The sequence below is a fragment of the Geospiza fortis genome, unplaced genomic scaffold, assembly GCF_000277835.1.
Source record: "Geospiza fortis unplaced genomic scaffold, GeoFor_1.0 scaffold425, whole genome shotgun sequence".
Classification (NCBI taxonomy): domain Eukaryota; kingdom Metazoa; phylum Chordata; class Aves; order Passeriformes; family Thraupidae; genus Geospiza; species Geospiza fortis.
The window spans coordinates 2,390,614-2,403,981 of record NW_005054387.1 but is presented as its reverse complement, the minus strand read 5'-3'; the positions used below and the strand labels follow the sequence as shown (position 1 = coordinate 2,403,981).

The 13,368-nt window shown below is 52.6% G+C and overlaps 2 protein-coding genes across 2 annotated transcripts in view; one reads left to right on the top strand and one right to left on the bottom strand.

Annotated features, from left to right (window-relative positions):
• Window positions 1-654, bottom strand: part of SRR (serine racemase) — a 2,947-nt gene extending 2,293 nt beyond the window's left edge. The window contains exons 1-2 of the mRNA XM_031060618.1: window positions 634-654; window positions 30-156 (exon numbers count right to left, since the gene is read on the bottom strand). Of these exons, the coding sequence (XP_030916478.1) occupies window positions 30-156; window positions 634-654 (148 nt within the window). The remainder of the gene's footprint in view (window positions 1-29; window positions 157-633) is intronic.
• A 55-nt stretch (window positions 655-709) lies between these two features.
• The window catches only part of SMG6 (SMG6 nonsense mediated mRNA decay factor), a 104,357-nt gene continuing 91,698 nt past the window's right edge, over window positions 710-13,368 (top strand). Inside the window, exons 1-7 of the mRNA XM_031060632.1 lie at window positions 710-2,454; window positions 4,270-4,462; window positions 5,129-5,239; window positions 5,912-6,018; window positions 6,645-6,723; window positions 7,412-7,522; window positions 8,106-8,318. Of these exons, the coding sequence (XP_030916492.1) occupies window positions 710-2,454; window positions 4,270-4,462; window positions 5,129-5,239; window positions 5,912-6,018; window positions 6,645-6,723; window positions 7,412-7,522; window positions 8,106-8,318 (2,559 nt within the window). The remainder of the gene's footprint in view (window positions 2,455-4,269; window positions 4,463-5,128; window positions 5,240-5,911; window positions 6,019-6,644; window positions 6,724-7,411; window positions 7,523-8,105; window positions 8,319-13,368) is intronic.

The window sequence follows — 13,368 nt, the reverse complement described above, 5'->3', positions numbered from 1 at the left end:
GGGCTGTCCGGGCTGGGAGCGCCCCGTACCGAGAACGGGGAGGCTGCGGGGCGGGTGGAGGCACCCGGAGCGGCTTTGCCCCGCGATGGTCAGTCCCAGCCCCTCGGGGTCCTCCGGGCCGAGCCCCCGGTACCGGCGGGGGTCGGGGCTGCGGTACTGGCAGGGAGAAAGTTTAGGGAATGCAGCGGGGAGCAGCCCGGCTTTGGTGGGGCGTTTAACCGTGCCGGGTCCGGCCTGGGCTCTGTAACGATTTTTTTTTTGTAAATACGGTTAAAGGAGGAGGAGAGAAACGTTACCGGATTGTGAGCAAGGGGGAAAGGCGTCTTTGAGTCAAACGGTCCGGTGGCAGAGCGGGCGCTGCTGGGGATGGCAGCTCCTGCACCCGCAGCAGGCTTGTGACTGCTGCTGAGCCTGCGGTGATACAACTTTATTCTTGCTGCTTGTGCTCCAGTCTGGTGTTGTGCTTTGAGGAAAAACCTGTTGCAGGATGGGATTTGTAAATGGCTCAGGCCGAGGATGTGGTCAGTTGTGTCACTTTCTCATTTTCTACTTTTTCTCTGTGATTTTCCGTGAATATTGATGTAGATTTTCAGATCTCTCCTGGATCTGCCCTGAGGGTGGCAGGCTCTTTACCTTGACTTTTATATTTGTCATGTTATTTTTTGGTCCCTGGGAGTAACTTTCTTCTGTCTGTTTTTCCCCAGAAAACATGAAGGAGGTGAAGGAGCCGAGGCACCGCAAAGACAACAGGCGCCCAGACCAGGAGATTTACAAGCCTGGCCTCTCCAGACTGAGGAGCAAACTTGTATCACCAAAGCAAGAGGCCTCAGAGAAGGAAAGGAGCAGAGCTGAGGAGGACAAGGACGAGAGTGCTGGGGACAAGGACGCTGTGGGAGTGGGAGCTCCAGCTGTGGAGGACTGTGACAAAAGTGATAGCCCCAAGCAGAACGGTCCTTCACAGGAAAAGGAAGAAACTGAGACCAAAGGTGGCCTGCAAAGCCAGGAAAACTCATCCAGGCAGCCCATTGTGGATGAATGGTGTCCAAAGGCCCCCAGGAGAACCAAGAAGCCAGACCAACAGATCTACCAGCCTGGGAAACGCCTGCACTCTGCTGCTAAAGAGCCCTCCCTGCAGTCGGCCAGCGAGGAAATCATCGGGAGGATGGAGCAGCTGAAAGTCGAGGAAGAAGAGACCGAGAAAAGCACTGGAAAAGACACCAACAGGAAAATCAAATCCAGCAAGGAGGATAGAGAGGGGAGCCAGGCAGGGGAAGCACTGAAAGCCTCCAGGGGGGATAAAGGGAGGCGAGCAGAGCGCAGCGACAGGGTGAGGAGGGCGGGGGATGAGGGGCTGCCGGGGAAGCTGGGCTCCACCAAGCGATACTCCCGCACGGACAAGCGGCGCAGCCGCTACCGCACCTGCAGCACCAGCTCAGCCGGCAGCAACAACAGCACGGACGGAGCCCTGCTCGTGGATGGCGTGGAGAGGAGGCAGGAGCGTGCCAGGGAGAGGATACGTCCCAGGAAGCAGCTCTCTGTGTCTTCCACAGACTCCCTGGACGATGACAGGATTGATGAGGCTGAGGTGTACGTCTCCAGCAGGAGCTCAGACAGGAGGAGGCATTCGGAGCAGAGCCGAGCTGCCAGGAGCGAGAGTGAATGGAGCAGCAACGGCAGGGAAGTCAAGGGACCCTTTCGAGTGACATTTGACAGCAGGACCATGAACAGGGACACCGGCCTGGCAGATACAGATAAAAAAAAGTCCCTGAAGGCCTTAGAGGTTTCGGAGGCGAGGAGCCAGAGCAGGGAGCCCCAAGGGAAGGGCCGTGGGATTCTGTTCCTGCCTGCTAACACGGACCTCTCTGCCAGCTCAGTGGGTGTCCCTGAAGCCACTCACCCCGGGCCCAGGCTCCTGCTGGGAGGGGCTGGCAGCAAAGGGCCCCGGAGCCGGGGCCGAGGTGGCACTGCCCGCCGCCTGTGGGACCCAAACAACCCGGACCAAAAACCCGCCCTGAAGAGCCAGACTGCTCAGCTTCACTTCCTAGACACGGATGATGAAGTGAGCCCCACCTCCTGGGGGGAAGCCCGCCAGGCCCAGCCCTCCTATTATAAATTCCAAAACTCTGACAACCCCTATTATTACCCTCGTGCCTCCGGGCAAGGCCCCCAGTATCCCTACGGGGGATATTCCCTGCAGTATCCTATGGGTCCAGCCAACGGGGTGTACCCAGGAGCTTATTACCCTGGGTACCCTGGCCAGGCAGGGCAGTACCTGTGTGGCCCACTCCCTCCTACTCCTCTGAGCCCTGAGATGGAGCAGCAGATGAGGAACATGCAGCAGCAGGAGCTCAGCAAACTCCTGCGTGAGGCTGGGAACCAGGAGCAGCAGCTCAGCAACCTCCTGTCCAGAGACCGCATCAGCCCGGAGGGGCTGGAGAAGATGGCCCAGCTGAGGTTGGTGGGTGGGCTGGGGAGGGTGAAATACAGGAGAATGGTGTCTCCTTGGGGATCTCAGTGGCTGGGAGATGTGGCACTGGGTTGTCAGTTTTTGATGTGCCGGGTCTGTTTGTTGTGTGCCAGCGGTGTGTGGGTGGTGGAAGGAAGCTGTGGGTGAGGATGGATGTTACTTCCCTGTGGCTTCTTGTGCTTGGTGAATGCCTTGGAGGGACACAGAGGAGCAGGACGAGCACCTCCTGCAGATTTTTGGTTCTTCTGGCTCTTGCTGGAGCTGATGTTTCTCAGTTCCAGTGCTCTCAGTGTTTGTTGTCAGACTTCTGCTTTCTTACCTATCCTTAGTGTGTGCTCAGGAAGTGTTTTGTGTATTCCTGGTGCTGTCAGTGGCAATGCCTTTCCTGTGCTGTGTAGTTTTGCTCGTGATGCCACTCAGCGTGGTGACACTCCAGTGGGAGTAGCCTGGTGATGCCAGTCTGTCAGGAGAGCAGTAACACTGTTGCCCTGGGGGGTGGTTAATATGTCTGTAACAAGTTCCTACTTGGCATCTTTCACGTTTATTTGTGATCTCTGTGTCTGCAGGGCTTCTCTGGAGGCTGTTTTTCAGAGCTGACTGACAGCAAATCTAGCAAGTGAGCTCATTTCAGGGCTTGTTCTGTGTTTTGGGCACTTGCTCTATAAACCACAGGGTGGGATATGTCTGTGATTGAAGCAGCACTTGAGGTTTCAGGTCTTCCTCAAGGAGCTGAGGTCTCCCAGAGCTATTATGTGGAGGGAGAGGAAACACTGAAGTGCTGCTGTGGCCTGTGGAAGCCCACCCTGCCCTGGGAACGTGGGCATAGCTGACCCTGTCCTTGCTGGCAGTGCCCCTTGTGTCCTGCCTGTGTCCAAGTGCACACAGTCCCAGCTGTGTGGGGACTCTTACCTGACATCCATCTCTGGAAATGTCCAGTTCCCTTGGTGTTTGTGCTGTCCAGGTGTGTGTGCAGGGTCTGGGGACTGTGTAGGGTCAGGCAGCCCATCCTGGCTCTGTGCTTTGGGCAGGAAGCCAGCAGCATCCTTCTCTTATCCTGTCAGGCTCTTCCAGGCATTGCCATCTGGCTTCACTCCAGGCTTTACCATCCACACTCCCCTACTGTTTCTTGAGTACTTGAAAGATTATAGGGAATAAGGCAGGAACAGCTGAGGATCCCCTTTACCATTAACTTGCCCCACGTGTTTCAGACCTGTTCCTAGCCTGCAGCTATTTTATTAAATTTGGGGGAGGAATTCTGCTCCAGCATCCAGGCAGGGCTGTAGGCAGCTGAGAAGGGGAATGTGATTTCTGGGACTCTGAGGCTTTATTTCCATTGTTCCCAGCTCATTCATTTTTGAGGAAGTGTGTATTTTGTTGTATTCTGTGTATTTTGGTTGGACGGAAGGGGAGTGGGGATCCTTTTAATGGCAAGATCTCTGTTGCCCTGTGGTTCTTTGTATTCTGGTTCCTGGCCCAGACCTTGTGTGTTCAGAGCATTGTGTGTGCTCTCTGTGTTGGATCAGGGGACACTTGTGCCTTGCTGTTGACAAACTGCAGCCTTGCTCTTTGCCAAGCCTTGATCCATTTTGAGTCACCTGTACCAGGGAGATGCTCCTTTTGGATTTGCCCTCTCAGAGCAGGAAGGGGTGTTAGATTGCAGCAGCTCCCACCTCCCTGGGGGCTGTGTGTGGAAGCAGTGAGTGCTGCTGGCAGCTGGATGTGAGCAGCAGGTGGTTCAGCACATGTTCCCTGTGTTCTGGGCAGTTGCTGTTGCACTGACCCCTCCCTGTGTTTTGCTGCAGGGTGGAGATGCTGCAGCTCTATGAACGGTGCATCCTCATGGATATTGAGTTCTCTGACACCCAGAACGTGGACCAGTTGCTGTGGAAAAATGCTTTTTACCAGGTGATTGAGAAATTCCGGCAGCTCCTCAAGGACCCTCAGGGAGAAAATGCCCAAGAAATTCGGAACAAACTGCTCTTGCTTCTAGATGAGGTAAGAAGAGAGAAACATCCCCAGATTCCACTAAACCTTTGGGTGGGCTTGGCTGGTTTTTAGAAAGGGATGGTGTAATGGGGCAGCTGGTCATCTTGATCTTATTCATGTCATCCTTATGCAAAGAGGATGCTCAGAAACATTATGATTTAGTGGGGCAGGTGTAGGTCAAGGTAGACATCTGTTACAATTAAAACCAGTTTGTTTTGGTGTGTTTGTGTTAATTAGAAATTGATTTAAGCTAAAATGAAATAAATGCCCTGAAGTGAAGCTAAACAGAAGCATTCCTGGAGGTGTTTGTGGCAACTTTACCAAATTTGCTTGGAAATCATTCTGTAAAACTGCAGCTTAGTTTAGTCTTTGTACCAGGTAGGCTGACAGACCTGAGAAGGTGTGTTTTAAAGAATTAGGGTGAGAAAAGAAACTGCTGGAGGCCTTTAGTCCACCCTCCTCCTCAAAGCAAGACTCTAAATCCAGTCAGTCCTGATTTTGTGTAGCTCAGTCTTAAAAACCTCTGAGGCTGGAGATCCCCCAACCTCCTTGTTGTGTTCTGAAGAGGAACAGCCCAAACCTCGGGGAACTGGAGCTCCTTTCTTGCACATGGCAGGTGATTTTGTGCTTGTCATTAGAAAAATCATAACATCCATGTGTGTGTGTGTTTTGCAGGGCTCTTCTTTTTTTGATGGCCTCCTCCAGAAGCTGCAGGTCTCCTACCAGTTCAAGCTGGAGGACTACATGGATGGGATGGCCATCCGCAGTAAACCTCTCAGGAAAATGGTAGGTTGGCTTCCTCCTGGAGACTTCTCATCCTGGTAATCCTGTGCAAGGTGCACAGGTGAATGCCTGAATGCAAGGGGCAGGCAGCTCTACTCCAAACAGAGCCAGTTTGTTTGCAGGGAACCTTTCTCAGCTGCTGGACAACTCTGCACTCTGGTGCAGTAACATTTCTTAGCTTCCTTTGCAAAGAGCTTGTTTTGTACCAGCTCTGTGACCAGAGCTAATAAAGCAGTGTCCAAAGGCACCCTGACCTTTCCTGAGATGTTGAACATGGTTTTTTTCTGCCTGTGGAATCCAGAATAATGAGGGAAAGCTGGCAGTTGTGCTGCCTCCCTGACATGTTGCCCTGAGCTGTGAGTGCAGGTGCAGGGACAGCTGGGAAAGGATATTTTAGTCCAGCTCCATTCCCACAGAGATGTGTTTATCCAACAGCTGTCCTCAAATTGGTCGTGGACTGAACAACCCCCTTCTGGGGAGAGGTTGGGTATTGTGTCAGAGAGGAGATGTTTTGGGGATTGGCTTGGAACCTTGTCATTTCATCCTGCTGCCCTTTTGTGAGACCTTCAGTGTGTCACTGACCTCCTGTTGGCTCTGTACAGCCCCTGTGGGCTCTCTGGCTCTGCAGGTGAGTCAGGGCTGTGTCCCAGGTGCTCCATGGCTGCTCCTTTGCAGGTGAAGTACGCCCTGATCAGTGCCCAGAGGTGCATGATCTGCCAGGGGGACATTTGCCGCTACAGGGAGCAGGCCAACGACACGGCGAACTACGGCAAGGCCCGCAGGTAGGCACCAGCTGCTGTGTCCTTCCAGCACAGCTCTGCCTCTGGACACCAGGGCTGGGTGTGATTTCATCCCTGAACTTGTCTCTAGCCAAAGAAGGCTTTCCCTTCCTTTTTAAAGTCTTTCTACTCCTCTGTTGTATCACAGTCCTGTAAAGGTGAAAGGTGTAGCTGGGTTTTGCTGTTCCAGAGAGCAAGCTGCCAGATCCAGTCATCCTCCATCTAGAAATGGAGGTGGTGGAAATTGTCCTGTGCTGATCATGCAGCACGGAGGGAGGGTTTAGACCACTGAGCCTGGTAGATTTGCTCTTGTGTTTTCTGGTGATTCTTGCATCCATATGCTCTCACTCCATCAGAACTTATCAGCACTTGTTGCCCCCTGCTTATCTGGGGTATTAGCCAGGGATGTTTCTTTCCTTCTACAGCTGGATCTGCCCTCTCTTGCTCAGTGCCAAGGATGGGCACAGCTCACTGTCTGTGCTCACTCCTGCAGGCAGAGGACACTTGTGGGAAGGGCCAATTCCCTGCAGAAATGCCAATTCCAAGGGGAATTATGCACCCTTGAGGACAAGGAAGGCAGCCTCATGTCCTTTCATTGACCTTTTCTCTCTGTTTTTTCCCTTCCCCAGCTGGTACCTGAAGGCTCAGCAAATTGCTCCCAAAAACGGCCGCCCGTACAACCAGCTGGCACTTCTGGCCATCTACACGGTAAGATGCTCCTCAGGCAAGGATGTGCAGACACAGGGAGAGCCTCTGGGATGGCTGGGAGATTCCATCTGGTGGAGAAATACATTGTTTAGGGCAGTGCTCAGATGGTTTGGGTTTTTTCTTAAAAGGAAAAAGAGGCTGATGGCAGGATGTGCTGTGTGGATTCCAGCTGCTGTGGCTTCAAGCAGCTTTGTCAGAGACACGCTACTCCCTCAGGGGTTTTGGGGACTGTTTTGTGGGCTGTTGAGAGTGTAATTGTTTTAAGTTGAAAACACAGCCCACTTTTTGCATGAGATTTTTGTGCTCAGAGCCATCTGTTTGCTGTCTTATCACCGAACCTGTGGGCATTGGTCTGAGCAACATCCACATGTGATTTCCCCGGGTTTCAGTTGTGCTGGCTACTCCAGCCATGCAGGAAAAATGACTTCAGGGGAGATGTGGCAGCAGATAATGGAAGCATCATGCTGGGGCTCAGGGATCTGCCAGTTCCCAACACTGGAAGATGCTGGTTTAAAGTGGAGCAGTTCAGAAGCACCTTTCCTTCATGACCTTTCTCACTGTGTCTGTCTGTCCCGGGCAGTATTGAGGGAGGGAGAAGGGGAAAAACATGGGAGCCCTGGGGCTTTGAATGCCCCAGAGGAGTGGCAGCTCTGAGCCATTTGTTCTTGTTTTGTTGTGTATTTTGCAGAGGAGGAAGCTGGATGCTGTGTACTACTACATGCGCAGCCTGGCTGCCAGCAACCCCATCCTCACTGCCAAGGAGAGCCTGATGAGTCTGTTTGAGGAGACAAAACGCAAGGTGAGTCTTGGAGCTGGGCTCTGGGGTGCTGCACCTGCCTGTGCTGCAGAGCATGGAGAGAATGGTGGCTTTTAGACTTGGAGACACTCCTTACCTACTTCTAAGAAATTTTATGACAGACGCAGCCTTCAGAATGGTGGTTTTGGGGTGGTTTGGGCAGCTGAATCTTTTGTTTCTGGGTCACAAACTGATTCAGCTGAGCTCAGCAAGGGCTGTTGGTTGCTGTGGTTTGCAGCATGGCCTTGGCATGCAATCATTGCTTTATTCCATAGGTGCCCCACATGTGTGGGGATGGATAAGGGAGGCTGCAGTGCCTTTGTGCCCCGGGGAGTCACCCCAAATACAGCACATGGGCTGCCACACATTCCTGGGACTGGACGCACCTTTTCTTGTCCTGTGGCAGCTGGAGTTGAAAACTGCTCACCTGCACTGTCCTGCAGAGCCAGAACCAAATTCTGGACATGTCCATGAGTTACTGTTGTTGTGAAGCAGGGGAAAGGGCTGATTTTTCTGTGAATAGGAAATGATACATTTCCCCTGACCCTTGATCCTTGGGTGATCCGAATGTGTCCTGTGTGCCCAGTCCGAGCAGATGGAGCAGAGGAAACATCAGGTGCTGGATGTGAGCCCCAACCGCCGGGGCAAGGGCAAGAAATCCACACTGAGACAAGTGGGAGACGATGCCACCAGGCTGGAGATCTGGATCCATCCCTCCCACCCCCGCTCGTGCCAGGGCCATGAGTCCAGCCGGGATTCTGAGCAGGACAACGGGCTTGGGAACCTCAGCCCCAGCGACGTGAGTACCGCACGAGGCGGCCGCTGCCTTCGCTCTCATGTCTTTGGAATGCAGTGGAATGACACTGGATCTGTTTTGCTTTCCTGTTGCTAAATTTTCCAGTGTTTTGGCTTTCCCTGTGGGAGCTGTGCCTGGGTCAGGCTGAGGAGCTGGTGACCTCGTGCCTCTCGTGTTTAAGGCATGTTGTTACCATCTCTTTCTTGGCAGCGCACGCTGGCGTGGCTGATGTGGAACAGGAGAGAGGCACAAACACGAGATGCTGTAAAATGCTGCTGCTCTGAGGGCTCTAACTTGGGTGAGGTTCCCGGTGGGAAATGAGGTCAGGTGCTGGAGACCAGGGTTACCAGTGACCCTGGCAGTTGTGAGGCTTGTTCTGGAAGTGTGTCACTTGTCCCATTGCCAGATGATCACTGAGAACGGGAAAACCGTGGTTTCAATTTCCAGTGTAGGTGTTACATTTGCATAACTTGCTCTGCTGAGAGGCCAGACCAGCACCTTTCTTTTGCAAGAATTAAAAATATAATTAAGTGATGGTGTCTCCTGTGGGCCTGTCCAGCTGTACCTTGTAGGAGGAGCACGGGTGAGCTCTGTTTGTCAGGCCCAGGAATGCGGGCAAAGGCAGTGGTGGTTGGGAGCTCATCCTCCAGGAATCTTTGCACTGCTCTGGCACATTTGACTTGCAAGAGAATTTGCCAGGGAGCTCTGGGCTGCCTGTCCTAAAATGGCTGTTAAGGATGGGAGTTTAAGAGAACTGGGAAAACCTTCCCTGCACAGTGTGGGGCCCAAAGCTTCTCAGATTTGTGCTTTTGTAACGTGTTTGTGACTTCAGCTGGGTGGAACTGGGGTGAAGTTTTGGGGCTTTGAAAGATAAGCTCTGGCACATTGCTGCAGCATTTTTCAAATGTTCCTGCCCTTGGTTATTTTCCCTCTCCTCAGCTCTTCTGGGGACTTTTGCTTCCTCAGCATCACTGAAAGGAACGTGCCAAGCTTTAGCTTCCCCATCAATCACAGATGAAGCTGCTTGGCATGAGATGCTGTCAGTGTTTTTGGGGCACTGGTGGGGGTTTCTCTTTTGCAGTGCTGTCACAGGAGGCAGAGTAGCAGCTGGCAAAGTGGGAGGCAGGGATGTGTTTGTAGCGCAGCACTTGGTGCTGGAGCTTCCCCTTGCTCTGTCAGTGGGGTCTGTGCTCTCTGAAGTGCAGCTTGTCTGTACACACTGACTGATATTTACCATTAGTCTTGATTTCTTTCTGTTTGAAACGTTGGCTCCTGAAAAGTAGGAGCTTTTTGATCATGGAGAAGTCACACCATCAGAAATAGAATGGCAGAAGGGATCTGAGGGCGGAAATAGAATGGCAAAAGGGAGCTGAGGGCCTGGGCTTGGGCACTGTTGGTTTTGGCAGCCAAGATATTTATTCTCAGGCTGCCTGTGCCTACTGTGGGGCAGCACTAGAGTTGGCACAACTGCTTATGGGGCCATATCACCCAAAATAACCACGTGGAGAGGAAACCTGAAATCTGTGTCGCTGCCAAAGCTCCCGAGCTGTGAAGCCGTGGGCTGGATGAAGACAGCAGCTCTTGGGGAAGCTCTGGGCTCCTTCCTCATTGAAGCTGTAGCTTCTTAGCCTGCTCCTCGCAGCATCCCCGGGTGTTTTGGAGCCGAGCAGCCCCGAGCTGCCACAGTGTGGCAGTGTTTGGCCTCGGAAGGACGGGAGCAGGAGCAGCCCTAGGATGGCAGCACCTCTGTCCCACATCCCCGGCCGGCAGGAAGGGAACAGCTCTGCTCCCAGGGGACGTGTGCCAGCGTTTGTGTGTCATTTTGGGGAAATGAGGCTAAATGTGTCATTGCCTGCCCAGTCCCTTCCTTGCCAGCTTCAGCCCTTGAAGAGGCAGAGGCAGGCTGTGTTCTGTGTTGGCCCTGATGGCTGTGCTCAGCTGCCTTATGGCAGCTGCTGCAGACCCACAAAACCCCTTTAACCCCCTCAGAAATGCCCTAAACCCCCTCAGTGCACCCCGAGACCCCCTCAGAGATGTGCTAAACCCTGATAATGCTGTCATCCTAAACCCTCTTGCAGACCCCTTTAATCCCCTCACATTCCCCCCTAACACTGTCAGAGACCCCTCTGCACCCTCAAAATCACTTTAACACCCCCTAAACTGCCCCAGGGATGTCCTTAACTCTCTCAGACACCCCTAACTCCCCTCTGGAATATCCTAAACCACTCAGAACTCCTAAAGCCCCTCAGAGATGCCCCAAACTCCTCTCAGTTTCTGGGCCAGAGAAGGGGATTTTGCCGGGCAGAATGGGTAAGTTCAGATGCCAGCAGCAGATATAACACTGCAAGTAGAGGTATAACAGCTCTGGATGCATTCTGGGCAGGGTGTGGGACAGAGGCTGTGTGCACCCCTCAGCCAGAGGCTCTTGTTTCAAACCCAGCCCCAGGTGCTTTGACTGTGAGGATGCTGCAGTTCTACAGGTGGCAAGAAATCGATTGGGGATGTTTTCTGTCCTCAGTAGTCGCTGTCTTCACTGTGCAGGTGGTGAGGTGCCAGTCCTGTGACATGACACACTTAGGGGGAGGTGCTGCACGATTTGCTCTGCCAGGACCTGCTGCTGTGTGTGCTGTCCCTGTCAGCATGTGCTACACATCTCTGCTCAGGATTCTGTTCGTTCTCCTTTATGCAGCTCCGTACAAAGACCCCAGAATTGCTTTATTTCAGGGTCAGGAGCCCACAGGCTGGAGTTAGGGATGTGGGATGGCAAGGGTGAGAAGGCCAGCTCAAACCACAGCCATTTCTGGGATGAGGGAGGCGTGTGGGGCTGGCAGTTTGCCTTGCACTGTGCTTTTAGGTAGAGGCTTGGCAGAGCCGCCTGTTTCACAGTTTGCTCCATTCCCTTTTCTAGGAAGATGCAGAACTGGAGGAACACACCACCTGTGCACACCAAGGGGTGTAAATCTGTGTTTGGCCCCTTCCCCTGTCACTGGATTTGGCACTGCTGGCACACAGAACAAGGGATAGTTTCAGAACAAGCTGAGGAGGTGTTTGAATTGCAGCCTGGCTGTTTTGTGCTCAGGGTTTTGGCTGTTTTGGCCACAGCCTTTTGGGGTTTCATTCTGTGGACAGCTGCTCTCTGTGGTCTCTTGTACGTTGCACGTTTCTGGGTGTGCAGGGGCAGGGGGGCCCAGGCTGACCCTTCACCTGGCAATATCTGGTCACTTTGTATGCACTTCTAATGAGAAAAGCTCAAAAAGGAGGCTGAGCAAGTGAGCAGTTGGTGAGCTGAAGAGCTGAACCTCTGCCATTTCTTCTCTGCCACTGGTTTCATTTGCCATGACTCTGTATTCATCTTAAATCTGATAGTACTGTAAGCAGTTTGCTCTGCAGGCTGTGAATTGGTAAAGTAAACAGGGCAAACGGGCTGTCAGTCTCTTGAGAAAGTGCTAATATTACACTGAGTTTGAGATTTTAATCACTCCTGTCAGGAAATGCTGAGTTAAGGTTCTCACAATTGCTGCTGCCTGCTGCCTGTGCTCTGCAGTAGACACTTCCTTGTGTTACACACAGCATGCAGGCACTAATAAAGATTGCTGCAGCTAAGATTAGGGAAGAGAGGTTTTCCCTTGGCAGGCCAGTAATTGAATAATACTTCTCTCCAGATGGCTGAATACTTCATCATCATTAAAGAATTAAGTCTCTTAGCCTCTTTGTGAGAGGTCAGTCTTGTAGAACCATCAAAAGTTTGGTAGGGCCACCAGAAAAGCTCTTGGGAAAGCAAAGGGCAGAGTCAAGCTCTGCTGTCACAGCCCTGTGCATCAGCTGCAGGAACATTCCCATTTTCCTCCAGCCTCCTGGTCAGGGATAGAGGTTTTGGGTTTTCCTGGAGCAGCATCCCCTTGCAGCGGCAGAGAAATTGGGGTGGAATCATTTGCTCTGGAATTCAGAGCAGGTTTTAACTTCCATTTCTTTACCCAGACTTTCTTCTCAGCAGCAGGGAGTGTGGAGCTCTGCACCAGGGTTTCCATGAGTGAGCAGAAAATACCACCACAGGCAATTTTGGGAATGCAGGAGCTCGGGGCTGCCCAAGCTGCTTCCTCAACAGAGATCTCGTGTCCTTAGTGAAAGGGTCCCTGTCCCAGCCAGCTCCTGCATGTTTCACATCCCTTTTTCCTTGGTGATGTTTGTTGTTCCTGCTCTGTGCTCTTGTTCCTCTTGGGCAGCAGCCACTTGGGTGACTGGGCTGGCTCCTTCTCCTGCCTGGTTTCAATCCATGCAGTTTTTCATCTGGTGGAGCTTGGGCTTTTCATCTGGAGGGATAAAAACTCCTTTTAGTCTGGGAGCAGCTGTGCTGGGGGTTTCTTGGCCATTTTGCTCCTTGAGCCTGGGCCAGTCACACACGGGGGCAGAAGTGACCCGAGTTCAGAGTTGGGGCTGCCTGGATGTCACTGCCTCTGCTCCCTGGGAGTGTCTGCTTTGTTCAGAGGCTGTTGTGGTGTGAGCTGGGTGTCTCTGAGCACGGCTCATGCAAATACACCCCACAGACACCCCTGTTTCTGAGAGCTTCCCCCTCCACTCTCAGCTCTTCCCCTCACCTTGTTACTCTGTTCCATTACACATGGCTAGAGGTAAGTGGCAGGCAGAAGTGGAAATGATGTATTGCTGTAATGATGGTTGTTCTTCCATACAGATGCACAGAGAAGGGGCTGCTTGGGGAACTCATTATTTTTGGTGCATCCCTGCCAGGCTGGTGGGAGCATTTCTCCTCACTGCCAGCATGGTTGGGTGGTTTCACTCAGGACAGTGAAAGATTGATCTTTTCTTTGCAGACTCCTATAAATAATCTTTGCTGGATGAAGTGCAGGGCTCCTACAGGGCTCTCTCATTTGATCCTTCCGTGGTGTCAGGTGGGCAAAGCCCTCAGAATGTTCCATTTTAGGATCTTGTGATCTGGAAAATGAGCCCAGGCAGCTGGGGCTGTGCCTGTGGTTTACATGGGCAGGGTGAAAACACAAACTTGCTGCCTTCCCCCCACTGCTGGGGCATGGCTCCC